Source organism: Megalops cyprinoides, chromosome 12 (assembly GCF_013368585.1).
Source record: "Megalops cyprinoides isolate fMegCyp1 chromosome 12, fMegCyp1.pri, whole genome shotgun sequence".
Classification (NCBI taxonomy): Eukaryota; Metazoa; Chordata; class Actinopteri; order Elopiformes; family Megalopidae; genus Megalops; species Megalops cyprinoides.
The window spans coordinates 20199012-20225907 of NC_050594.1; the positions used below are offsets into that span (position 1 = coordinate 20199012).

Genomic DNA, 26896 nt, shown 5'->3' on the forward strand with positions numbered 1-26896 from the left:
AAGGGCTCAGTGAGTTTGATTTGGGAACTCTTTTCCTGTCCGACAGCTGAGACCGAGGCCAAGACTGCCGGTCCCGTGAGCGCGGCTCCCGATACGGCAAACCCCACCTCAGCCCCATCCCCCTCCTCCTCCCCACCCCTGCCCCCTTCCATGGGGGCCCCTGAGAGCAACCCCCACGCCATCCCGCGCCGGCACGCCCCCGTGGAGGCGCTGGCCCGGCAGGGCTCCTTCCGCGGCTTCCCGGTCCTCAGCCAGAAGACATCTCCTTTCAAGCGGCAGCTGTCCCTGCGTATGAACGAGCTGCCCTCCACCATGCAGCGCAAGTCCGACTTCCCCATCAAAAACTCGGGTGGGTGGAGCCCTCCTCATACGTCTTTATCTAGTAGCAAAGCATAGCTCATTTTACCTCAATTTCTCATATGCAGTGGAAAATCAACAGACAGTAAGTCTGCAAAAACGCTCTCGGACATAAGCTGGCTTTCAGTCTTCACTATGAACTGTGTCAATGTAGCCATCGTGATTTAGACAGTGTGACATCAAGTGTCAGTTTACGAGCTTGTGAACCTGCTCCAGTGTTTTTGCTCATATGAAATAATGACAAAAAATAATATTAATTTTAAGATAAGGGATGCTAAAGTTGTGCTGTATATGTCAAGACGAAGGCCTGTCATACCCATGTTGATTTTAGTCAGCCAATATTAGTGCAACATTGGCATCCTTCTTTGTAGTGGATGTTTGACAGTCAGATGATTGTCTTTCTGATCTCATTTTTTGATCTGTAAAGTTTTCAAAAGTCAAATTCTCCCTCTCTGTCTGCCCCCCCCTCTCCCGGTCTCTCTCACTCTCTCTGTCAGTCCCAGAGATGGAGGGGGAGGGGGACAGCATCAGCTCTCTCTGCACTCAGATCACCACTGCGTTCAGCGTTCCCGCTGAAGACCCCTTCTCCTCTGCACCCATGCCGAAGCCGGCCTCCTCTCCGCAGTCGCCCGCTGCTCCAGGTACGCCCCTCCTCTGCGCCTCTCGGCCGCACCTGCTTCCGTGTGCTGCGGCAGCAGGACCTCAGGCCAGCGGGGAGCTCCCGCTGCCCGCTCTGTAGACACTGTGTTCATTTACCAGTGCAACTGGCTGTGTCTGCAACTATGTGCATGCATGTTCTTTGTGTGGTTTTTAACTTGTCGGCCTGTGTGTGTTTGTATGTCTGCCTGCATTTGGTCATTTCATGACACATTCCTGTGTGTGTGCAGTGGTGTGTGTGAGAGTGTGTGTACCTGTGTGTGTGAGCGTGTCTGTGCATGTGTGAGCCTGTGTGTGCGTGTGTGCACGTGTGTGCGCGTGTGTGCGTGTGTGTGAGCGAGTGTGTGCGTGTGTGTATGAGTGAGTGCGTGTGTGTGTGTGAGCGTGTGTGTGTGCGTGTGTGTGTGTGTGCGCGCGTGTGTGTGTGTGTGGGTGAGACATCACGTGCATGCATGCCTATGCCTGCGGCCATTTCTAACTGGCTGTTTCGTTTGCTGCCGTAGTGAACGGCTCGTCTCCCGGCTTCCCTCCTCCTGCTGCTAACCTGTCTGCAGCGGCTCCTCCAGCCCTGCCTCCCCCTTTGCCTGCCCGTGACACTAACCCCTGGGCCAAGACCCCCACAGGCCCCTCTGGCCACGGCCCTGCTCACCCAGGTAAGGACACAAAGGGGGCTGGCCTGCACTGCTCGTCGGTAGAGTGAACGCTAATGATGCTAACACAGCTTTTTCTGAACGTCCCGTGTAGACTGTGTTCCTTACCGCCCCACAGCAGCGCTGATCTCACATCATTGCTCGTTAAGCAAACAAGATGCCACTTTGGAATGTAAACCTGATATTCGATTAAAAATGCATGAGAGAACAGCTGTTATGAAGCTGAATTTAATAGTGCATTTTGAACTAATTCACGATGGTCTAAAATGACTTTGAGCATTATTAATGTTTGTTTTAAATGTCATTGTATGAGTTGCACTTAAATTCATCGTATTTAAAATCATCGGTTTGTGGGTATTTGACTATTTTTTTGATAACCTTTTTGATGGAAAGCAGATCAGGGAACAGATCCTGTTAGGGTAACACATGCTCAAAACCAGCAAATGTATACGTCAAGCAGAAGCAGAAGACTGTCTTTTATTTTTGGAAGGAAACTTGCACATGTAATGAATAGAATACCTCATAACTTCATACCACACAAAAAGTGCTATGCTATAGCAGACATATTTATAACCATAATGAAATCTGCACGAAATTCAGACAGTTATACTGGAGCACTTCCTTGGATGTTGGAAAGGTTATGATAAAAGTGGTTTTCCTGCTAATGTAAAATGTTTCTCAGCTGTTTGCTTTCTGAAATACTTTCTGATGAGCGTGTGCTCTTACAGGAGCAGACTGGACAAGCTCCGCCCCTGCAGTGGTTGCCCCTCCTGCTCCAGTCACAGCTGCCCCAACTGCCCCGCCCTCTCACAAGCGCACCCCCTCGGAGGCAGACCGATGGCTGGAAGAGGTGTCGAAGTCCGTGCGGGCGCAGCAGCCTACCCCCACCATGGGGGCCCCCGCGCCCCCCGCCCAGTCCTTCCCCAACCCCATGCCCGTCCCTGTGGCCTCGGTGCCCCCCGTGGCCTTCATACCCCCACTGCCTCCAGCTGTCCCGCTGCTGCCCCCCCGCCAGCCTGCCTATCAGCCCCCGGCCCCAGCCTCCTTCCCCATGTCCAACGGCCTCCCGTACGCCCAGCCCAGCGTTCCGGTGGTGGGCATTACCCCCTCCCAGATGGTGGCCAACGTCTTCGGCTCTGCCACGCAGCCGCAGCCGGCGCCCCAGTCCTTCCCCAATCCGCAGGTCCCGTTCCCTCAATACGACCCCCGCTCCGCCTGCAGCCCCTTCGGAAAGCCGCCCCAGCCCCCCGTCGCTGCCACCGCCCCCCTCGCCCCCCACCCCGTGCAGCAGCCGCCCAACGGCAGCGCCGCTTTCAACGGGGCGGACAGCTGGGCGCCGCCCTCCTTGCCCCCGCCATCCTCCCCCGCCCCTCCGCTGCCGCCCCAGACCCAGGCCGACGCCTTCGAGGCCCAGTGGGCGGCCCTGGAGAGCAAGTCCCGCCAGCGCACCACGCCCTCCCCCACAAACCCCTTCTCCAGCGAGCTGCACAAGACGTTCGAAATCCAGCTGTAAACTCGGGAGAGCAGCGGGAAGTGAGGAGAGGGGACACAGAGGCCTGGGGGGAGCCCTCCCCGTCCTCTCTCAATCCTCCGCCCCACTCTTGCTCTCTTTGCCTGGCCGTGTGGAACAGAATGCGTCGGATGAAAGCAGGACACTGAGATCTCCTGGTGTACAGCATCGCCGCCGGTGGTGACAGAATGGGAATGACGAGCCGCCGCTCTAAAGCCGTTAATTTGCGTTGTTTATCTTGATTTATTATTTTTTTTGTTGTGATAGCATCATGGTGAGATTCCCTGGAGCTGCCTCCGAGTCCCGTCAGGTTCACCCCCTGTGGAACTGTGGCGCTGGCTAAACCCCCTCCCGCCCCCGAGAGGCGCACACAGCAGGTCTGGGGGAGGAGGGGGGCAGGGGGACGGGGGTGCCGGTGTCTCTCTTCCCCCTCCTCCCAGTCCTGCTCCCTGCTCAGAGCGCCGCCGTGTGGTGGAGGTGTGAACTCCTGCCCCCACCCGTCAGAAGGACTTGAGCACTGAAGAGAGCTGAGCTTCCAAATTAGATTTTCATGAACCTCAGATTGAGAAGAAGAATGAGTGAGAATGCCAAAATCTTTATTTTTATGCATTATGAGTATATTTTAAATAGCTGTGGAATTTAATTGAAGAGTTGTAAATAATCTTGCCAAAGGTGCAGGCTAGCTATTATGAAAATGAGTGTATGTATGTATACACGCACACACACACATGCGTGTGTGTATATGTATATGCATGTGTGCACACTGTACGTGCACGCACAGATTGATTTCTAATAGATTTCTATTGTATGTAAAAGTGGGACAGAGCGAAGGGACAGTTGTTTTACTTTGCTTTTTAACTTCTGTGTTTGTTTTTTTTTTTTTTTTTTGCATCCTGTGATTGGATGTAGATTTTATTGTAAATAAGTTCTTATTGCAGCAACAATCAAGTGAACGCAGCAATGGGAGCCCCTGGCATCTCGCAGGAGTGTGGCGCGGTGCCCTGGCAGCTTCTCGAACCCAGTGCTCTCCTCCTCACTCTTATTTTTAGTACTTACGGACACATTAGTACTAAAACTTCTCTCTCTGTCTACTACAAAAGCCCATCTTTATACCTTTTTGTGTTTACTTTGTGTTTGAGTTTTGTACGGATTTTAACACTATCAGCAGTTTCATCTCCAGATCTTTCTTTTCATGTGTTGTTTTTTTTTTCTCTCTCTCTTATGAAAAGATTGCTTTTACAGTTAGATTTGCACAAGCACTATGATAATCAATGGGTCAGCTGCACCAGTGACGTGATAATGGATCGATTGGCCATGGTGATGGTCTGTTGCTGTTGCAGAACTGGGAGTCGTTCTGACCCCCTGTGGGGTTTTCTGTGGTTCTGACTGCGTTTGGGCCGTTTGGACCGGTGCAGTGGAGAAGGAGGGAAGGTGCATTTGGAGTCTGTCTGTTATCTTCCCCCCTCTTTTGCATTAATGAAACCTGTGAATCTAATTGTTTCACCCCCCCCCCCCCCCCATTTTGTTAATTTTTTGTTCTGTTTTATTTCACTTTAAAACAATTGGAGCAAAAAGATTGAATAAAATGATGGCAGTAGGCAACAGAGCTGTCAATGTCGTTTTGTAGTTTTATCAGTGTCTCTCAATGGTTCATCACTGTTTAAAAAGTTCTAACACATGGACTGTGCAACAAAGAGTAATGGACCTTACTGTGACCAGCCCAGGTGATTCCGTTCACACAAGCTGCACTGAGAGACATGGTCTGTAGACCCTCTCTGAGTCAAGGGGAGAAAACGGCCCCAGCCAGGCCCATCCGACCATCCATTTCAGCACTCACAATGGACTTATGAGAAAATCTGTTCACAAAGGAAAAAAAAATAAAACTGTATTGATGCACAGAAATGTTTTGCTGTATTTCCAGATTAAGACTTTTTAAGTTCAATGTTCTGACTTCAAAATAATTAAATAACTTCATTTACTCTTGAATGCTATTTTTCAGGTCTGTTTACTTTCATGCTTAACGCTTTGGAACTGATGCAAAGAACATGAAAAATCAGAAGATAAATTGTATTTATTCTGTCAACGTGACTGTGCAGTCGTTTTAGAGAAGCAAAGTGTCAACTCTAACATGGTAGTAACAGTCCGTATGTCCGCGTTCAGACTGTGCTTTGGAAACGCGAGCAAGATATAATAAATTCCGGAGAATATCAGCGCTTTTGGAAAACTATGAAATACATGAATTAATTTTGTCCGAGCTGAATGCGCCTCATGCGAAAATGTCCTATATTCGCATACTGGAACGTGTGGACATCACAGCACGGCACAGATTGAGTGTGTCTGCATGTGTGTGTTAAATGCGATCCTGCACAAAGCGCGGGGGGGCGCTGTCCCGAATGCGGCGAGCTGATCGCTTAAAAAGAGCCGGAAGAGCGTAGCGCCGCTGCTTCAGAGTGAGCGTGCGTGTGCCTGCAGGTGACGTTAGCTGCGAATCGTGTGGCCGTCTTTGGGGGGGGACCGAGGTATGTATTCCGCCAGCCTGCTTATCGAACCGTTGCCACGGTAAATCTCAGTAGCGACCGGGCAGCTTTTCGCAGCCCCTTTTCCGCAAGCTGTCATTTGTCGCGTCCGGGTGTTTTGCTAGCAAAAAAACTCAGTGTCTCGTCAGATGGTTCGCCCTAGAGGTGGCTAGGTGGCTAGCGTTAGATGGCCAGCTAATTGGTCATATGGGCGACACTGAAATGTGGCTTTTGAATAAATGTTGCGAGTTGGGTATCTACAAAGTTACTGTTTTTCTGAACACCGTTGTCTCGTGGCATTCCCATGCATTATGCAACGTGCATTTGAGCAAGTGTAGTTAAGTAGCCAACGTTAGCTGCAAGGTGGACTCAATTTGTAGTCCGCTGATTGAGGTTGGCTGTGTTCAGCTGATTTAGTTGTACAGCTAAAGTAGCCTGCAAGCTAAATGTCTTATTGCTTCTTACTTGCTGTAATGTTGCTGGGCGGTCGCTGAGATGATACTAAGTTGTTACATAAATAAAATAATGTATAATTAAGACCTTTAGATACTAGCTAGGTAGCTAATTACCATAATTGGCCGCTTGGTAACATGCGGGAAACGAGAGCACATGTTGTTGGCATCAATTTATACACCGTTACTCCGGCTTTCTTGCTAGATAAGAATTTATTACAAGTTAGCTATTTAGATTATCTAACCTTAGCCTGCTAGGTAATTTTACCATCTTTGCGTGACGTAAATGGGAATAAAAACGGTAGACCAGAATGACAGTACTTTGTCCAGTTTGCTTGATTCTAGATAGCAGTATAAACGAAGGAATCTAAATATATCTTAATTGATATGGATAACTCATTGAAATTTGATGAACTTTTAAACCATGGCCATGTTTGCTTTAGTTGCCTCAAAATCAGCCGTTTCTTGGAAGTGGTGTCAGTGGGAAGGGGCGCTTTGCTTTGGACCTATTGTCACAATTCAGGGATTGGTAGTCCGAACACGAGACTGTAATACGTTGTTTTATCACTGAGGTACCATGACATTTTTCAGATACATAAAGCTTGATCACCTAGGTGTTCAGTCTAAATTTTTATATCACAATGGGGAGAGCAAATCTCGATGTCATGGCAGGTCCACGTTAAATATAATTGACTGAGATTTACCCATTCTGTTCTTAGCGACAGTTGTGAAGGGCAAATGAAAAATTAAAATAAGCTGCTCATTTGTTTTATTTAATCCTTTGTATGTATGTGTGTGTGTGTGTGTGTATATATAATATACATGTATATGTATGTTTGTGTGTGTGTATATATATATATATATATATATATATATATATATATATATATATATATATATATATATATATATACATACACTATGTACATTGAAGTCCTACACAGTCCAGCAGAGAATCCAGTGTTAGATAAACTTATTTAATTGTAAACTTCCAAACAAATATAGTTAAAATGAATAAAAAAAGATAACACTGGTCATAAATTAAGTTGATTGACAGTGATTGTTGCTGATTGGTGCTTGTTCCCACAGGGAACGACGTGAAGTCCTCCAGAAGAGTAGTGAGGATGCTCTTATCTCTCAGAACAGCTTATCCATCCACATTGGGCTGTTCAGTGTGCAAGAGGGCTGCCAGTGTTCCATTTTGACCCCTTTTGCTCATTTTTTACATTCTGACTTTAGCCAAGCTCTGAACCCTTTGACTTTTTTTATTCTTTGCTATTTATATTTCTGGTTCAGAGGGTGGCACAATTAACTGGCAAGAAGAGGACTGCTGGAATGCTGCATTCATAGTGTATGTCTGTGCTTAATACCACAAGTAAAACACTACAAACATTAAGCTCTTTTTGGACCCATCTTTCAATTGGGCCTGCCTTGAATATTCCCTGGTGTGGATTACTCTTAGGGACAATTTATCCCTCCTTCCCTTGCGCCTCCCTATACTGACCCCTGGATTCGATCCAAAAATGTCCAGGCAGAGTGCCCTTACTGCTGCTGTAGCAACTGTGCTGGGTGCCACCTTGGGGGGCCTGTTGTTATGGCGAGCCCTCAGGACCCAGCGGAAGAAGCTCCTTCCAGGCCAAGCGGAGCCGGCCGCAGTGGAAGAAGAGCAGCTGAAGGCTGTGGAACTCGAGACGGTGGCTGCCCAGCTGCAGCCCGCACAGCTGACCCCTGCTCTGCCCCCTGCTCCGCCGCCCCCTCCGCCCCCCGCTCTGCCCCCTCTGCCGCCCCCTGTGGAGCAGCAGCTGTCGGTGCAGCCGGTGGTGGTGAGCTCTGAGGAGGAGTGGGAGCAGCTCTGGCCCTCCCTGCAGAAGGAACTTTCGGTTTACCCCGTGCTGGGCCTAGACTGTGAATGGGTAAAGACCCCTGGTGTAAGAGTGGTTTGGATATTTTGGAGTATTATCCAATGGTGCTTTCTGTGCCTGTGATTCACCTCCCCCCTGTGTCTCTCCCCTTCCCCTAGGTGTCGGTGAAGGGCAGGGCCAGCACCGTCTCTCTGCTGCAGATGGCCTCTTACACGGGCCTCTGCGCGCTGGTGCGGCTGCCGCAGTTCCGCGGTGCCAAGCGGCCGCTGCCCAGCAGCCTCCTGGGTGTCCTGCGTGACGCGCACGTGCTGAAGGTGGGCGTCGGCTGCTACGAGGATGGCAAGCGCCTCGCGCGCGACCACGGCCTGGCTCTCGGCTGCACCGTGGACCTGCGCTACCTTGCCCTGAGACAGAGGTACTGGCCGCTCGCCCCTTAGGACCGATGCTGTTCGTGTCTCGGTTTGACCAGCTTGTTTCCCCCTGAGAACTCATCATCTCCACAGTTTGCATACATCACGTCATCAGAATCTCTCCAAGTGGACCAAAATTGAAATCCTTCTTCCTAACCAAGATACTAGACGTGGGGAAAATAACTTGCCGCAACAGGCTTTGAGTTTCTTTTTAATTCAAAGAAGATTAAATGGTTTGAATGCAGTGGTCTGATTTGTCATCGGGATGATTTGTGATTTTGTCTTTTTTTTTTTTTTTTTTTCCCCTCTGGTTAGGCAAGCGGTGTTGAACAATGGTCTAAGTCTGAAATCCCTGGCAGCGGATCTGTTGAACATCCCACTGGACAAGTCCCTGGAGCTGCGCTGCAGTAACTGGGAGGCGGATCAGCTGACCCTGGAGCAGGTATACCCAGCATGAAACACTTCCTCCTGTCACCATCCAGTGAATGGGAGTACCAAGGCTGACCTTTCACCCCTCTGCATTGTCGCCCGTTTCCCCTTCTCTCTTGTCTGGGCAGTAGGGGGCAGCAGTGTGGCGTAGTGGTAATGAGTGGTAGTGGTAAAGCATGGTAATGAGCAGGGCTCATAACTGAAAGGCTTCTTGTTCGATTCCTCGCTGGGGCACTGCTGTTGTACCCTTGGGCAAAGTACTTGCCTCAGTAAATATCTAGCTGTGTTATGAAAGTGTGATCTGTGTTAGTCGCTCTGGATGAAATTGTCTGCTAAATGGCTTTAATGTAATGCCTGCAGATGACCTACGCTGCTCGGGATGCTCAAGTTTCCGTCGCCATCTTCTTCCACCTTCTGGGCCTGAACTCCAGCCCCTTCCCCAGCCCCACTGCGGACACAAAGACGGTCTTTTCCCAGCTGTCATCGCACTGCCAGGGCCTGGTGGACGTGCCGTTCCGGGGGCGGAATCTGGGGGACGGGGAGGTGAGGGGCGTCGACGGAGAGAGGAGGCGGCGAAGCAGGAGGAACACGTCCGATAGCTCTGGGTCTGGCGACCAGCAAGTACCAGATCCCCGCAAGCACCGACACAAGCCCCTCGGCGTCGGCTACTCTGCCAGGTAACAGGAGGGAGGCCGGAGAGCTGCGAGGGGCAGGCCTCTGAGGAAGTCCTGCTAGTGTCTGATTAGCGGATTGATGAATGTTCATAGGGGCTTGAGAACGTGGGATGGGCACTCAGTGTGTTTCTGTTCCAGGAAGTCTCCTCTCTATGACAACTGCTTCCTCTATGCCCCGGACAGCCAGCCCCTTTGCACCTGTGACAAGAAGAAGGCAAAGTGGTACTTGGATAAGGGCATTGGAGGTATACATACAGGCTACTCGTTTTTGAGTGGTAGATATCTACTTAAAGGTGGGGGTGTACAACAAGTAAGCACTTATTAACCAAGTTTCAAATCAATACCACCTGAAGATTTTTTTTTTTTTTTTGTAATCTTATTTAATTTTGTGGCATGTCGCCTAAGATTGTAAATGCAAAAGATCGATCTCCTCATGGCTGCATTTTGTGTCCTAACAGCAGTCAGGATTCAATTCTTACTGGGTTTTGTGAAATTCTGGCCAGAGTGATGTCGTGTGTGACTTATTCTTGCTTCCATGGACCTCAGTAATTGCTTGCAACTTACGGGGGAAAATGATTTGTGCGCAGTAAGGCAAAAATAAATTGTATAACAAAAAAAAAGCATCTGTCCAGGGCAGGGGATTGAATTTAGCCAGTCAACGCAGAAACTGTGCTTTTTCTTAACATTTTTTGTTACATACTATTGCAAGTAATACTTTATGTAGTGCAGTTTCAGCTGCTTATGTGTTGTATGGTATGTGACCAGTTCCTGAACAGTGAGCCTCTAAACCTCCCAAAAGTACATTGCCAGTGGTTAATATCATTTTTTTCCTTCCAAACGGATTAATTTCAGTGTCGCCTCTCTGGACATGGTATGGACACTCTGTATGTCTCAGTGTTTATAAGCAGTTGTATTTTGGTCATACGGAGTGTAAAATGCTGCATTGTTTTTTTTCATGCAGAGCTCCTAAGCGAAGACCCTTACATTGTGAGGCTGAAGTTTGAACCGTCTGGACGGCCTGACTCCCAGCACGATTACTATCTCACCGCCAAGGAGAACCTGTGTGTGGTGTGCGGCAAGATGGAAACCTACATTAGGTTTGTCAGGTTCAGAAGTCTGAGTGCTTGTCTGCTGTAATTCTAAATTACAGGATGATGTCATTAGTTTTGCCTGACGCTTGCTTAGTCACCAGTTACTTGTCCTTTTTAGCTTCTCGTGTGCTCACTGCATTATCATGTACATTTATTTTAGGTGGCGTGAGTACAGGAATGGGTTAATACTGAGTTTAGCTGTACACTGAGTGTGCTGCAACATTACAAGGTGCATACAGTAACTGTCAGGAGGCAGCATGGAGGGAGAATGGGATGGGCACGGGCCATGCACTTTGGCGCATGAACCGAAAGTGCAGCCTGGTGACAGTCTTCAAAACCACATGGCTGCAGCTGCCGGGGGTCTCCTGCCGCCCTCCTAACCTGCCCCTGTCCTCCCGAAGGAAGAACATCGTTCCGCACGAGTACCGGCGGCACTTCCCTGCAGAGATGAAGGACCACAACTCCCACGACATCCTGCTGCTGTGCACCTCCTGCCACGCGGCCTCCAACGTGCACGACGGGCTGCTGAAGCAGCAGCTGGCGGAGGAGCACGGCGCACCGCTGGCCTGCGAGGAGGGCGTGCGCGTGCTGGAGGACTCGGACCGGCGGCGCGCCCGCTCGGCCGCCCGGGCCCTCCTCACCGCCGGCGACGGGCTGCCGGACTCGCGCCGGGAGGAGCTCCACAGCATCGTCAGGAACTTCTTCAGCGAGGAGCAGCAGCAGGAGCTGACCACGGAGCAGCTGCAGGTGGCGGCCGACCTGGAGACCAGGTGAGGGTCGAGTCGCAGAAAGGTCACGCGGCCCGCTGTTGATGCGTGCCTTCGCACTATAGAGACCGTTATTCTCTTCCTTTCCCCCCCCGTCAGGATCTTTAACGAGAGCTACGTGCCCCACGGGCTGAAAGTGGTGCGGGCGTATGCCAAGAGAGGCCTGCAGGGCCTGATGGAGCTGGAGAGACGCTGGCGCCAGCACTTCCTGTCCACCATGCAGCCACGCCACCTGCACCCGCTCTGGTCGGTCGACCACAACCACGCCAAGTTCCTGCGCAAGTACGGAGAGGACCTGCACATCACGATCAACTGAGGCTCCTCCCGTCCCCCGGCGCAGCGCAGTGCAGCGTGGAGCGGAAAGGGTAGGGGGAAGGGTGAGGTGGGGGAGGGCGGAGCAGACGTGTCGGTGTGCGCCCAGTCTCTGGCTGGCTGGGTGAGGCCGTCTCGCCCTCCTTCCACGTCACAGAGAGTGCCACAGAGACACTGAAATGCCAGTCTGCTGGCCCAGCTGACCCAGGACCCAGGAGGGGTCAGAATCAGAAAAACAGGTTTTTTTTCTTTTCTTTTCAGAGGAGAAGCACCCCTGGTGATTTCAGTACATGACTCAGTAAGACGGTGCAGTAAATGGTGAAGGTATTAAATCCTGCAGCAAATGCACACTTTTAAAAATATATTTAAAAAAAAAAAAGTAATTTCCACTAATTTTCAATTTTAGAAATTTATGCTCAAATCTGCTCTTAATTCCTTAAATATTATACATAACTCTGCAGATTTGCAGCCCTAATATATTTTTCAGTGCGTTCAAAAGTGTGTAAAATCACTGTTATACTTGGCTTTACAGAGCTACGGTAAGGTAATTTTCAACATCGTAGTGTTTTTTGTGACATTTTTTGGCCCTGAATAGATTCTAGCTGTTTGTTTGTCAGCCTTTAGCAATAGGTTCGACACGCCTCTTTCCTTGTTGCTGCTTCTGTTTGGGGGTCTTCAGAGCACTCGCGCCACGGTTGATGCCCGTGCCACCTATGTCACGTTCTCTGGTATAGAGGGTTGAAAGGTTGAGCGGTGTGGACAGGGTCATCGTAGGGAGTGACCCCCCCCCAATCCCCTTTGACCTCTGGTCCAGGTTGGGCTCTCGGCAGGGAAACCACGTGACAGATGTCACCCCTGACTCAGCCTCTCTCAACGTCTGACCTACTGTTCGGCGGAACCATCCCTCTCAATATGTGAAACTCTGCTGCTAATGGATCACACTAACACTTTAAACTGCAGTGCCAACCTTCCTTGTAATGCATTTGTAACCAGAGAGTGACTAGAGCTTGGTGTAAAAACAACCTGCCTTTGAACATTACACTACTGTACGGCACACACACACATGCTCCCGAGCATGAAGAACGCATCCTTTATGAACTTTGACTCAGAAACTGGCACCTTTTGGTTTTATTTACATTTGTCCAGGTGTAACCCCCCAAAAGCTGCTTTGTTTCCTTAAATTGTAAATAAAAGTATTAAAGATCATATTTGTATACGTAGTAGTGTGATTTGCTTTATTCTGGTCTGATGTGGTGTTAGATTATATATGGTGAGTGTGTTGAGGTGGATCCACACAGGAAAAGCCAGTGGTTTTTCACAGAAATAGAAACACTTGTTTAAAGGAGAATAAAATGCATTTTAATTTAAACCCCTTACCGCCATAAGAGAATAACACTCCAGCTTCCATTCACCATTTTTTTTACAAAATCACAATTTAATAAATAGTCTGTAAAAAAAGTTAAAAAAGCATTTCTCTTTACATGTCCTAAATGAATTGCTTCCATGACTTAAGTCAAAGGAGTCTTTAGTTGGGCTTTAGTGTGACACTTTTACAATCTGGTTCTGGTGAATTAAGGCCCCTTGATTTTGGCAACAGAACAATCGGTCTGTCTGACATTTTTAAGATGAAAACACAGTGTCCAACCTGTGCTCCCAGGTCACATGATTCTTTACAATTAAAAAAATAAATACAGTACAACTGAATAAATAAAAATACAAATGGCTCAACATGCAGGAATAACCCCTCTCATGTTATAAAAATGCTAACACATCAGGTCGTCCTCTGCAGATCTGTATTTCACTACTGTCTAACTAGAGGTGAACCCAGTTAATATCAGAGACACTAATTGGTGAACTAGCTATGCCATAAGACACTCGTGTGCCCGACTTTTGACGTTGCTCCACATTAAATAGTTTTAACCTACAGACAATGCTTTTGATGCTGATATAGCTTTGGTGATTGGGAACTCCTCAGTTCGGTTTCATATCCAAACTGCCTTGATGTCAGTTTTTACTCCTTGCCATGTACTGCAAATCTCTGCCATAGTGGTGGAATATAGCCAGGTTTCACCTGTACTCTGAAGCCTGAATCTTCAGGCGCCTGCTGTGTTTTAAGTTTCTGCTGCAAAATCAAAGCTGCGGAGGCCCTGTCGAGATCACTGAAGAACGCGCGTGTGGGCGTTAAACGCCACCATTTTACCTGGCACTTTGCCCGAAACGTGAGCCGCCCACATCGCGTCTTCATCTTTCTGTTTACCACCACTCCATCCCGCTCACCATAACCCTCACCTGATTCTCTGAACAATTACTGAACAAAAGCTATGAGGAAACAGTTCATTTTAAAAACAAAACATTTGACAACCACTAACTCAGTTTTTGGTCAAAGGCTATTTGAAGATTAAAGGATGCAACAAGCCGTCAAAATGCTATCAGTTAAACTGACAAACAAGAACCCCTGAAACTGTGGCAACTGGTGTCACCTGTTTGTGATGCTAAACACACCTGAACCCAACATTCCATTCAGACCTGCTGTCTTTTTGTGCGGCAGTACACACAGAACCGCCTGCTTTTGGATAGGTCCGTAACCGTCTTGATGTTATGATGTTATTTTTTTGTATTGCATTAACAGGGCTGGCATGAAGGTAGCATTGCATTAGGTGGACTCACAAACTTTTGGCCTGATGACTCTTAGCTTCGAGTCCACAGGGCCAGTCTCCCCCACTCAGACAACACTTCTCCCCCCCCCCCCCCTCCCCGACCACAGCTCCAGGACCCATTACAACCGTCTCTTCATTATTGCTCATTTGTTTAAAGTATCGGAACTATGTCTCGTCTCCTTGACCAAGGGGGAAAAAAAAACCTACAATCAAATACCAACGGCAGCATGAATGAAACTGTCGGGCTTCATCGCTCGTGTCCTTTTGTCATCTCACACGTTTGTTTGGAAATCTTCATGTCCTTTCCATTCATGAAAAAAAAATTACTAAAAGTTCAACAGACATGACTTTGACATTTGCTGGTGTAATCAGGACGAAGCAGGTTTGCGTAACTACTACAGCACGTTCAAAGCTGAAAATGGAAACCCAAGAAACTTTTTTTAGGGAAATTACCCCCTTTTTTGAGTTTAGTTTGCTACATGGTAAGTCATGTGGCTCTTTCTCATTTATTCTTAAACTGACATACTGATGAAACTTCTCACACACATTCCCTGTCCACACACAATAAAGGCTAGCAAGACAGGACCACAGAGAGCCCATTTTAGTTTCTGAGTGTCATGTTAGAGGACCTAACTCTATACTTTAAAGAGGAATGATACGCTTGGGCTGCCAGGATGGAGTAACACCACTGCAAGTAACCCCTCTCTATACAGCAGCCTGTATATAACTCCTTGACACCCTCTATTGGCACAAATCATTCAAATAATACAGCCTTCTCTCACTTAATGCTAAATGAATTAAAATGTATATCATTTACATAGCAACCAAATTTTAAAATTCAGAGATGGTTAAATAGTAGCGAATTCCTCTCCTGTTTGCTACATTAAATGCAATTTCAGTGTTTATACTTAATGGATATGCAATGAATGTTTAACCAATATGCTACGGTTTACCTTGTATGACAGGCATGTTACAACTAATATTGTATTACCTCTGTGAAGTGGATTTCTTGGAAAAAAGGACATTGAACTTATATTTAGCATCACTGAAGCCTGAGCATATCAGTTATGCCTCCTTCTCTTTTCCTTCTTTTCCTCTTCCTTACTTTATGTCCTCCTGTTCCTCTTCCCCCTACGTTTGCCCCTTCACATTCTCCTTACAGGTGTCCCTCCAGGATGCTGCTGACAGCCTGCTCCAGTGCCGAAGTTCCTCTGCCGTCCTGAGGGGGGCGTGCTTGGAGGGCAGGGGGCCCCTGCAGGCGCTGCAGCTCCAGGATGCTGTCGATGGCGCTCTGCAGGTGCTCGCTGAGCGCACTGTCCTCCGGCGGGGGCGGCGGGCTCGGCTGCTCCTGGCGAGGATTGGACCGAGGCCGCTTGGGCTCGGGGGGGCTGAGGACGGGGTCTGAAGTGGGCGGCTCTGGAGCGGTAGTCCGCCCGTCCGCTGCAGTCCGCGAGTCCGGTGCGGTCCTTGAATCGGCAGCTGTCTGCGCGTCGGCAACCCTGCTGCTGCCGCCGCCATGTTTTGCGAGCCTGGCCTCCTCGGCTGGCGCCGGCGGGTGCGAGCCCGGCGGAAGCTGCTGGTTTCTGCTCTGGGGCTGAGGAGAGTCCCATAACCCCGAGCCCTGCCCGCTTAGCATGCTCCCCCCGTTGGTCAGCTTCCCCGCGCAGTCCTGCTTCTGGGAACAGGGGGCGGCGTACGTGGCATCGCAGGCTGAGTTGTGAACCACCTTCCGGGATCCCGACTCGTGCTTTATGGTGAGCTTGAGCGCCCCCCGGCTACTAGAGCGGTATGTCTTAAGTCCTGGGGGTCGGTCAGAGAGCAGGGCCCACGATGGAGAGGAGGGCGGGCTGCTGGACTGGAGAAAAGGGGACGCTGTACCATGGGAGCCGGATGCTGATTTATGTAGAGATAACAGGAAGGATTCTGCCGAAACCCAAGACAAGAAGCACAATGTCAAAACCAATTCTCCACTTTCTGCTCAGCAAAACCACCTGATCGCACTGAGAGATTCAAACCAGCACTGAGTCCTGGTCAAACAAGCACATCATCTTTATTAGGAAAGACCACTATAAGGAGGGCTGCAGCTGCATGTTCTCTAACTCCAAACCTGGAATCTCTCCTCTTTCACACATCTGGTGCCAGGGCCTGTAGCAGGGTGGAACAACCTTGCCCCCCATCGGTACTGACCTGGATCCAGCCGAGCCTTGCGCCTCTCCTCCCCCAGCACCCCCCTCTCCGCCTGGAGGAACAGACGCTCCAGCATCACCATCTCTGCAGACGGGCTCACCTGCTACCAAAACGGAAAACAGCAGGACAGAGTCAGCTGACCCGCGTACACACCCAGCTCATACACTGAGATGTTGCAAAGGCACAATCAGTCCAGCATCTTCCTTCAGTGAAGGGTACGTAAATGTACACGGGCTGGCGATGAGATAAGACGGAGACACACCGCAGGAGGGAAAAGAGGGGTGGAGCTGAGAGGAAGATTGATGAATGAGGGATATCGAGCCATCTCTTACCTGCGCCTCGCCAAGCAACAGCTGCCGGTACTTGTTGAGCATGTCCTTGGTACGTTTCAGCAGGATCCCTGACACAGTGTCAAACTGCTCATCCACTGCACACAGGGGAAACACACAGGAAGTCTCATTAATGCATAGACACGCACGCACACACAGACACATAGATGGGACTAGGCTCATTCTGAATGCAGTGGTCCAAAAGTGGGGTTACCTGTGAGGAAACAGGTCTGGCCGGGAAGGTATCCGGCACATGTGTGGTATGGCAACAGGCGACTGACAGCGTCTTCCAGGGACAGGAACGGAGAGCGGGAATCAGGGTTCAGAACCAGACCATGGTCCAAACACAGCTGCTGTTGGAACCTGTAGGGCACATGCACTCACATTAGAGCATGTACTGCAGGTACACCATATCATCTCCTATGCATGAGTTGGGATGGTCAGCAACAGTACTTATATGACTACTCTGTAGCCACTGAAGTCTTGTTTGGTCATGCAACATGTATAAGATATAAACAATTCTTGTGCAATATTACAGGATAGCTGTGTCTCATGATAACACACAAAAGCCACAATTGGAGAAGGGGTTTCACAATTTTATTTAGAATATTTATGTCCTTGACTCTTGCCCATCATCACAAAGATGTTGATTTTCCTCTAAAAGAGCTGTGTGCAGTTCAGCATGTGCCCCACTGCCCCACTGAGTGCCCCAAACAAGCCTGGAACACAAGCTGAGCCAGAACGGTCCCAACTGAGCCTTTTTTGCACAGAGTGCACTTCTAGGTTTGAAACAGTCACCAGGTGCACAGCAGAAAGCGTCTGGCCACCTAGACGCTGACATCGTAGCATGCTATGACCTATTTTAGGCATTTTGGCTTTAGTGCATCCAGAGTGAAAGTTTTTTTTTATATACCTCTGATGAACAGTGCATGGCCAGTATAGAAAATGTGTGATAACTTCACCATGTGTGCCACTGAAGGACTGCGTGAAGGTAAAGTGTTATCAGTGATTATTGTGACAGATGTGGGTCTCCTGGATTTGGTGAATGGATCTTGGAGAGTCAATGTGTGCACAACATCTGTTACTGCTCAGCTGTAAAATGATTTCTCTGTAAACAAACTTTTTCTGGCAAAAGGTTACACTCAACTGCACAGTTCCCCGTTTCCATTTTAATGCAGTGTTGCCTGATTGTTGCTTTGTGGCGGGTTCCTCTCACCTGTGTCTGCGCATTGCAAGGGAAAGCCTCTCTTCTCTCTCTGTTTCCACACAGGTACTTACCTGGTGGCAGAAATAAGGCATTGCAGCACACAGCAGACACATGTAGCCTGAACATAGCTTGCACAGTGCTCTTTTGATGAAAGACCATAATGCAGTGCACTCCAGGTGTGATAATCGCATCCATCCAACATGACTGCACTCTATTAAGTGTTTGATTCTTAAAAGCTGAATTAGAAATGAATTCATAAAATGAATAATTATGTTTTAAAATATAAACAGAGTTATAATCAGAGTGTACTTTGATTTCATTCTCTTTTATAATTATTTCCAGAAATGAAATAGAAAGTGATATTTTAAGCTGTCGAGGGGTACAAGAGCAATGTCTTATCGAGGACAGAACACACTTGTAAACTTTTACTTACAAGACCATCTCCTGAACTACTGCCCCACACTAAACACCACTACAACTATTCCCCCCACACTACCAAACACCACTACCACTACTTCCCCACACCACCAATCATAGCATCACACACTGCCCCACAGCGTCACCCCGAGTTCTGGCAAATGCTCTGTCACCTGTGTCCTCTGCTGCAGCACTGTCTGGATCTGGGACTCCTGTGCATGTTGCTTGTGAAGGTGTGGCCCTGGGACCTGGGGGCCTTGGACTTTGGGGGAGGCTGGACAAACTCCAAAAGCTAGCATATTACCGTCCACAGTCAAAGCTGCTGCTGGTTCTGGAGAAGAGAGGGAGAGAGAGAGAGAGATGGGTGACGCCGAGGCTCAGAGAGAAATTCCGTTTGCTATCCTCGGATGATTAGTTCGGATTGTGCGGTGATACTTACTACCTTGCGTCCGCTGTTGGGCCGGGTGGTCATTCTGTACCCGAGGGCACACAGGTGCAGGCGTAGGCACTGTCTGCAGCTGAACGGAGAGACTCACAGGCAGAGGGGAGGAGACCGCGCCTCCTGGAGCCACGGCTCGCACCTGAGCGGCTGCCTTGCCGGGGCCCGGCCTAGACAGACTCACAGCCTGCCCGCCTGAGGGCGAGGAGAAGCTAACCGGGGGCACGCTCAGAGGGGTCTGCCCAATCAGAGACGGGTGTGCCCCCGTTTGCTCATTCCCTGGGTGGGTGGGAGTGGTCACCGCAGCGGGATTCTGTGTCACCGGCAGGCTTATTGTCTGGCCCATTGTGGGAAGCGTGGGGGTGGCTGACTCCCTCTGATTGGCTAAGGAGGAGGACGGTGGGGAAATCTGCATTGGCAGGGTCCCAGCCAAGCTGTCCACAGGGGGGGAGGGAAGCTCAAGAGCCTGCTGTAATGAAAAGGAAAATAGAGCATAATCAAACATGTGCTATCAAAATCAGTTAGCATGACATAAATCTCCATAACTCTGTAATAATACATGAATCAAATGGTTGTAAAAAAGCAAAAAATGGACTGTACATATTCCCTGAAGGATTACTGCTATATGGAAACAGAAAGTAAAACATCATAAAATATGTGCCATCAAAACTAGTTTACATAAGAATAAATCATTAATCATTTCTGACATAAAAAATTCTTGTGAAAAGGAAAAAATGGGTCTTGTGTTTTCCCTGAAGGATCACTATTGAATGACAAAGGACAAGTAAGGACAAAGGACTGAGAAAAGGACTGGCGAACAGAAATCAACACCCTGCACCAGCCAAACCAAGCACAAGCAAGTGAGCAAGAGACAGACTTTTCTGCAATCTAAAGTCATATCTAGTGTATATCCACACAGCCACTGGAGCAATGAATCCAACATTATAGCAAACAGCTACAATGATTACTTTCTATTTTCTTAAAGTGGCCTTTTCAGTCAAAATCACTAATATTTGAAGACTAAGAATAATGCTTTAAAAGTGCAGTTATCCTCCTAGAGCAGAATACTCCTGATGACTTAACTAGAACAAAGGCAGCGCTGAGCTGTTACTTTAAGTCAATGGGAGGAAATTACTAAATTAAACAAAATACTGTAAGGTGCACATAAAGGGTACAGGCAGCCTTTTTTGCGTTTTTAAGCAATCAAGAGACATTATGTACAGACAAAACCAATTCATGCCAAAAATGTCCCGGTTCTTCTCCTTGACATAGAGCAAATTCCAGTTACATCATCAGAAGCAGAGAGGTGGGATACTCCCTGGGCTCAATGTGCTCTGGAAGCAGTTTTCTCAGTCATGAAAGTAACGTTTCATACAAACACAACATTTCAAACTTTATTTTTATTTGGTGATAGCATCTTGCACGTCTTCTGAAAATAAAACCTGGCGTGTAAACGATCAGCTGAACGCAGGCTTTCCAGCTGGCCATTTCGGTCCTTTGGATTTAGTCTGACTGCCACTGCAAAGCTGTACACTCAGAGATGCTCACCTGGTTCACCTGTTGCATATGGTGCACATGGCCCTGTTTCTGAAGAGGGAGGCTGGGGACCTCCTCCAGCACCTGCTGCCTGTCTGTCTGTGGCATCAGGTGTTTGGGCAAGGGCGTGGCCGGCTCGTGGGGCAGGGGGCCCTCAGGCAGCGGCTGCAGTAGGGTCACCACGGGAGGGGGCAGCTGGAGCTCCGCCGGGGACGGCTGGGGGGCTTGCTGGAGGAGATGCTGATTTGGCTGGGGGAGAGTCATGAGACAACACTGACAGCTTTAACTGACTGCTGGTGGATTTGCACAGGCGTGCCTTCACAGTGATAGCTGGTGCAGACGGTGGGGGGAATCACAAGGTGAGAACTCACCCGCTGGAGGTGGAGGAACTGCTCCTCGCTGGCGCCCGTCTCCTCCAGGCCCGGCCTGTCGGGCAGCAGGAGCACGGAGGCCTGGGGGAGGTTCAGCTGCTTGTCCTGCACTGCTGGGATGGGCTGCTGGCCCTGGGGGGCGAATGGCAGGCCCTGCACCACAGACGGGCCGTTGACGATGGAGATGGAAGTCATGTCGGGGGCCAGCATGGCAGGGCTGTTGATCAGGGTGATGTGGTTACCCAGGGCTGCGCCGTGGAGCAAGGCGCCCCGCTGCCCCTGCCCCTGCGGGGTGTAGGTTCCAGCCAGCTGTGCCGGCATCTGGAAGACGGCGGGGGGTGCAGACTGCAGCTGCAGGGGTCCCGACAGGAGGGCGCCCTGCCGCACGGCCAGCTGTCCGGTCGGTGTGGTGAACACGGGGCTGAAGTTCAGCTGCCTGGGTGAGGCTGTCAGGATCTGAGTGCCGTCCACCAGCTGTCCAGAAGGAGCCCCGCCCCGCAACGAGGGACCCTGGGGGCTGGCCGTGGTGAGCAGGGGCCGGGGAGCGCTGGCGGGCTGGGACACCGTCACAGGGGTCTGGCCGGGAAGCAGGAACTGGTTGTGGCCTTGCAGAAGCCCCGGGGGCTGGATCACGATTGAGCCGCCCTGATTTACCAGCTGCAGGCTGACGGGCTTGCTGAGGTTCGGGGCAGGCGGCTGCTGCTTGGGGCCCAGGGTGGGGGATAGCAGGATGTTGGACGATGCCGTTCCAGGCACAAACGTAAGGCCAGGGGACGTCTTCTGCCCGGGGGGCTTGGGGCTGATCTGCACCAGGCGAGGCTGGATGCTGACAGGGAGCTTGGGTTGGATGGGCAGCGGCCCTCGCGGCAGGAGGATGCCGTGGGCAGCCGTGGCCCTCAGCGTGGGGGCCAGCAGGGGGCGACCTGTCAGGCTGGGCAGGGCCTTCTGAATGACCATCCCCGATCCCTGGGCAGGGCTGAGAGAAAAGGAGGCATCCGGAGGGGGCACGGGGAACACGGTTCCTGGAAGGAGCCCCATCATCTGAGGAGCGGCCGGCTTCAGCGAGGGGCAGCCCGGCCCCACGGCCAGCAGGGACGGCTGGGGCGGCTCCACGGCGGCCTGCGTGTCGCGGGGCATGGCCGGCAGAGGGGGGATGTTCAGCGGTTTGGACAGGAAGTGGGATGCAGGAGGGGCGAGCACCGTGCCAGGAGGATAGAGCGACAGGGCTTCCCCAGGTGGAGCCAGCCCCGCCTCCAGGGCCAGAGTCTGCTCTGTGATGTCAGCCTCCTGCAGGCTCTGCTGCAGAATGTCGCAGGCCTCCTCCTCCTCCCCCGCCCCCACCGCGCCTCCCACCTCCGGGCCCCCTCCTCCCTCAGGAGAACCCAGAAGTGCCTCCTCCAGGAAGGACAGATCCACGCAGCCTGGAGGGGGCGTGTCCTGGGAGGGGGTGTTGTCAGCCAACAGGGAGACCGGGCTCTGGAACAGAGGGACAGTGACACATACAGGTTCAGCTCCAGCTGCAGGGGAGGCTGTTGCAGTGGCAGAGAAATTAGTGCTCCATATTAACTGCAGCTGTCACTCAGTTTCACTGTTGTTTAACTCTCCCTCCACTAGGGCAAACACTGGAGCCACTGCTGGTGTTCAGGTATGTAGAGAGGGGTCAGACTCACTGGGGCATCTGCAAAGAGGGAGGGCTCCCCAGAGGAGGAGTTAATGAGAAGGTCTTCATTCTCCAGCTGGGGAAACACAGCACAAGAGATACATATTACATAAGAGATTAATACACAGCAGAGTGACAGCGTAATGACACAATGGAGGAGAGAGAGGTCAGTGGTAACTGTGCTTGTGAGCACAGTACCCACTGTAGTGTGGAATGTTTTGCTCAGAATTACTTTCTAAATCAATACCAAAATGATTCATCACTAAACCATCATATCCCTTTATTTTTTCAATGTCAACAAATGATGACAGTTCTCATCAGATGAAAACTAATCTTAAGAGTTTCAGTTTTCATTAGTTTCGGTCTAATTTGATTGAAATTAGTAGCGGTTACTTAATCATTTTCATCCAGTAAAAAGCCATGCTGCCTGGCACTACATACCACATGGTGTGGTATGAGCAGCTGCTAAGCGCACCATTGTTCTTCGGTTGTAAGAGAGCACAGGCTGGTAGAGCAGTAGGTGCTACATTTATGAGTAAATTTTTTCAAATCCATCCCCACTACTCCCCCACACTCATACCTGCAGGAATCACTGACGTCACACTAGCTAGCAACACTTTGGGAGCCTGTTTATTCTTGATTATGGAAACAGGAAAAATGAGAACAGAGCACTGGCAACAAATAGTCTTTCATTTTTGCACTGATAAGGGGAAGTTGTTTTCGGTACATTTTAAAATGTTATGAATTATTATAAATGTACAGTCTTCTGAACCTCAATAGAGTTTACCAATGTAATTGATCTGAATTCAATGTGAGTGTAACCTTGCAGTCCGATGCTAGTGGAAACTAGCTGATAAAACCATATGTACAAGACACTTCTATGGACATACTAGCTAGCAAGCTAACCTCCCTTCGCTATATAACTGGTTAGCTCTGTCTCTGATCTGCCTGTGCCCTGGACTGCCTTTTCCTGCACCAAATTACCATGGTAACAGATTGCTGCTTGGAGAGATTGTTTTTCTTGTCTGTGCTTCACAGTTGTAGAGTAACAGAAGAAACACTAATTTACCCCAGAGTCCCTATTTTAATATCTACACATGATGCGTACATAATCTACAACTCACAGTGAGGTTAGGTTAAACATCAGAATAAGGGGAAGCAGAGAACTTGCCTTTAAACTAATAACTGTCCTGCACTTATTTTTTGCCAATTTAATTAAAAGTCACCAATCCACTGTGCATTTACTTTGTGTCTAATGTTGTTGCATTATATTCCCTTGCCCACCACGTTATGTAATTTTAAGAATAAAAAGAGAGTGGGTTACATTAAATAATGTTAAATGTACCGAGACTTTAAACCCAGTTCTTCTTATTCTGAGCGAAATTATTTCATGTGATGTGCACAAAAGTAAGACTTTCACAGACATAATTGAGTAACAAGGAGTGAATGAATAATGAATGAACTTTATATGAACTGGTGTCCTTATTCAACAAGTTCAGCATACTCATCAAATAAAGGCGGATTATCCTCCTGTTTTCTGCCACTGGGCATGGTGCTGAAGTTTGAGTCACTGTTCTGGTTGCGAATTGTATAGACAGTTAAACATTCCAACAAGATTAAATTAGACATTGCACCATGCCAGTGACACTCCAGAAAGACCGTCACAATAATTGTATGACATTCTGTCACATTCATTTGCATTTTGTCATTTGGCAGACAGTCTTATCCATTGAGACTTAGATTTGATTGGCCCTATGGGTCTAATTTTGTTTTTACTTCTGCCTAAATGTAATAATGTGTTATTGAAGTCTCAGTGTTTTTGTCCCCTCTGGCTCTTCTTGCCATGGGAGTCGCATTACTTCACACATAACGCTGACTTCTCCTTTAATTGTTCAGTCTTAACTCCAAAGGCTGAGGTTCCAATACAAGTGTTACTTTCAACCAATCAGAGGCTCACATTCTATTTTCATTGAGAAGTGGGCGTCACAATAGAGTTTTAGACCACCAGTTGTAATCGGTTGCAAGCACAATTTCTGAGAATTTAATTATATAAAATTAGAGGGGATGAGTGGGAAGAATCACTAATTAAACTGTTAATAAAGACTCTTGAAATATGTTAACATTTTGAGGAGGCAGTATGGTGCTATTGTGAAGGCACTGGGTTTGTAACCTGAAATTTATAAGGCTGATTTGCAGCTAGGGCACTGCTGTTGTATCTTTAAACAAAGTGCTTAACCTAAATTGCTTGTAGTAAACCTCTGGCTGTGTAAATGGATTATACATACTAATGAAAGCTATGTACTTTGCCCTGGAGTGGAGAGTCTTCTAAGATAAGAATAAATAAAATAAATAATGTAAAACAAGTATGGGTAAGTTGTTCCTAAAGAGTGTGTTTTCCATATTTCTGTAACCAACACTAAGAGTAGCTGACATTGTCGTAAGATATCAAATGTGGTTGTTTTGTTTAATTTAAAATGGGTAACCTGGGATGGAGTAAGTACTTCATACAAGTACTAACACAGTAAAGACAAATAAGACTTCTAAATAATTACGCAGGAACTATTTTACTGTCGAAGAGTGAGAGGTTCCATAATTTCCTAACAAGTAAGCCGTTTCACATTTAAATTCCTGTTGTTGAATTTGCATTATTTGTTTAATAACAGTATTAGAAAGGTCACCATTGCTGATCTCTAATAAGGGCTTAAATGACACGTGTTCTTGTGAGATAAAAATGGCACAGCACACATTGGCAGGAGTGAAAGCACACTGAGTCAATGCTCCCTTTTCAAGTGTTGGCATGCTCTCGGATAGGGAACCATACTATGGCAAGCTCTTCACGCGCCCTCAAGACGAAATACTGACAGTGACAGATAAACAGAGGAAGATGGAGAGTTTTACCTCATTGGTTCCATGAAGGAAGTCATTCAGAGCTTGTGGGTCACTAACAGGGGGGAACGTAGAGTTGAGGGGTTAGAAAGTGGCTTTGCACACAATGGGGGAGATTACACGATGCAGTCTCTTCTGTTCATTCCATTTCAAAATGTTTTAACTTTTTTTGTGAAAGTAAAGTAAATTGAAAAATGCTACAAGGCCATCTTGAAAAATTTGGTATAATGTATAAATGCTGTCACAGGCCAACTACATATCTATAAAACAATTCATAGCTAACCCTAGAAACCAATGACCCAATAATCAAACCTAAGTACTACACATTGACATACTACACAGACTGAATAAACTCTCTGTGTATCCACAAAGGGCATTAATACATTGCTATTTCTGTAAACATGATATCACTTAAGCAATATCAGACTGATAAGAAACATATTAGTCAGCAGTTACCATACACTTTGTTATTTACAGCACACGCCAACAAAGATACTCATCACTAGCAGTTCATTTCTGTTATTGTGGCCCTGACAATCTGTTCACTGCTCATCATATAAACATGTTTGTTACTATTTTACTTTAACAGTTCATTAAAAGTTCACCTTTTTTACTCTCAACCTGTAATTTGAGGTAAGGGGAGTATGTCTTACACTAGAGAGGTGACTTGTACCAGCAGACAAACCAATATGCTGAATGCATCCACACACCACATAGGCTACTCTATTATTTCAGACTGTCTCATACCTCTGATTTAAATCAGTTACTCCACAGAGACCTTAACACATTTTAATGCATTTTCGTACAGTCCAGAGTTCATTTTTCTACATTTCATATCAGCCTAACTTACCACAAAACATCGAGTAAACAAGTGCCATCTTCATCCTCCATGTCAACTGAGAGCGTGTGGAGAAAGGAGACATCACATGGTTGAGTTAGGCTTATAACATGCCATGTCCCGCAGAGAAACCACTGCGGTAAAAATGTATGACAAAATCACCTAGAGTCAGTTATCAGAGCAGGGAGGGAGTAAAGATGCCCATGGCATTGGACCTATCTACTGTGACTGAAGATGGTTCCACAGACCAGACACATTCCTGAATTATGTGGTCAACAAAATCACACTATAACTTCTATATTGTATTTGTGAAAAAATATGCTTTATTTCAATGTAGCTGCATGCTACAAGAGGAAGAATGACACACTGTGAGACATATGGGACATGTCATACATTAATATGTTTGTTTATTTAACACGGACCGTGGTCAGCCACTTGACTGTCCCAGAATAAGCTAATGAAGCTAAATTTCTTGATGAAACGGCTGCAGTACTTTTACAAGTATCAGAGCCACCTGTACGACATAGCTGCATGAAAAAACATGAAAAGGTTACACGCGTGTGTAGTTCACATTCAAGTGACCAGCGATGGCTGCAATGAACAAACAGCTTGGCACGCAGTGAGGGGCTGACCCACCTCATATGGTGGAGGCCCCATTCAGAGCAGGCTGGCTGAACTCTCG

At 48.3% G+C, this 26896-nt stretch overlaps 3 protein-coding genes across 7 annotated transcripts in view; 2 read left to right on the forward strand and 1 right to left on the reverse strand.

Annotated features, from left to right (window-relative positions):
* Positions 1 to 4689, forward strand: part of numb (NUMB endocytic adaptor protein) — a 36817-nt gene extending 32128 nt beyond the window's left edge. For 3 of the 5 annotated variants that reach the window (XM_036541875.1, XM_036541876.1, XM_036541878.1), the window contains 4 exons: positions 47 to 349; positions 855 to 998; positions 1518 to 1667; positions 2393 to 4689. In XM_036541875.1, the coding sequence (XP_036397768.1) occupies positions 47 to 349; positions 855 to 998; positions 1518 to 1667; positions 2393 to 3177 (1382 nt within the window). In that variant the 3' untranslated portion in view covers positions 3178 to 4689. The remainder of the gene's footprint in view (positions 1 to 46; positions 350 to 854; positions 999 to 1517; positions 1668 to 2392) is intronic. The other 2 variants (XM_036541877.1, XM_036541879.1) reach the window with 1 other exon arrangement.
* A 933-nt stretch (positions 4690 to 5622) lies between these two features.
* exd2 (exonuclease 3'-5' domain containing 2) lies at positions 5623 to 11955 on the forward strand. The gene is made up of 9 exons (XM_036542830.1): positions 5623 to 5693; positions 7232 to 8070; positions 8163 to 8419; positions 8730 to 8856; positions 9204 to 9520; positions 9656 to 9762; positions 10479 to 10614; positions 11010 to 11378; positions 11475 to 11955. Exons 2-9 carry the CDS (start codon positions 7666 to 7668, stop codon positions 11689 to 11691), a joined length of 1935 nt encoding a protein of 644 aa, XP_036398723.1. The 5' UTR covers positions 5623 to 5693; positions 7232 to 7665; the 3' UTR covers positions 11692 to 11955.
* Positions 11956 to 15352: 3397 nt separating this feature from the next.
* Positions 15353 to 26896, reverse strand: si:ch211-168d23.3 (BRD4-interacting chromatin-remodeling complex-associated protein). The gene is made up of 13 exons (XM_036542276.1): positions 26851 to 26896; positions 26227 to 26272; positions 25389 to 25431; positions 22501 to 22566; positions 20831 to 22306; positions 20472 to 20708; positions 18924 to 19392; positions 18658 to 18815; positions 18077 to 18138; positions 17075 to 17223; positions 16864 to 16958; positions 16532 to 16634; positions 15353 to 16267 (listed from the first exon to the last, which is right to left on the reverse strand). Exons 2-13 carry the CDS (start codon positions 26265 to 26267, stop codon positions 15501 to 15503), a joined length of 3666 nt encoding a protein of 1221 aa, XP_036398169.1. The 5' UTR covers positions 26268 to 26272; positions 26851 to 26896; the 3' UTR covers positions 15353 to 15500.

Coding starts and splice junctions, on each gene's coding strand:
- exd2 (XM_036542830.1), top strand. CDS start 7,666: ATGTCCAGGCAGAGTGCCCTTACTGCTGCTGTAGCAACTGTGCTGGGT. Junction 8,857..9,203: donor ATCAGCTGACCCTGGAGCAG/GTATACCCAGCA, acceptor TAATGCCTGCAG/ATGACCTACGCTGCTCGGGA. Junction 9,763..10,478: donor CTTGGATAAGGGCATTGGAG/GTATACATACAG, acceptor TTTTTCATGCAG/AGCTCCTAAGCGAAGACCCT.
- si:ch211-168d23.3 (XM_036542276.1), bottom strand. CDS start 26,267: ATGGAGGATGAAGATGGCACTTGTTTACTCGATGTTTTGTG. Junction 16,635..16,863: donor TGTTGCTTGGCGAGGCGCAG/GTAAGAGATGGC, acceptor CCGTTTTGGTAG/CAGGTGAGCCCGTCTGCAGA. Junction 16,268..16,531: donor CAAGGCTCGGCTGGATCCAG/GTCAGTACCGAT, acceptor GGGTTTCGGCAG/AATCCTTCCTGTTATCTCTA.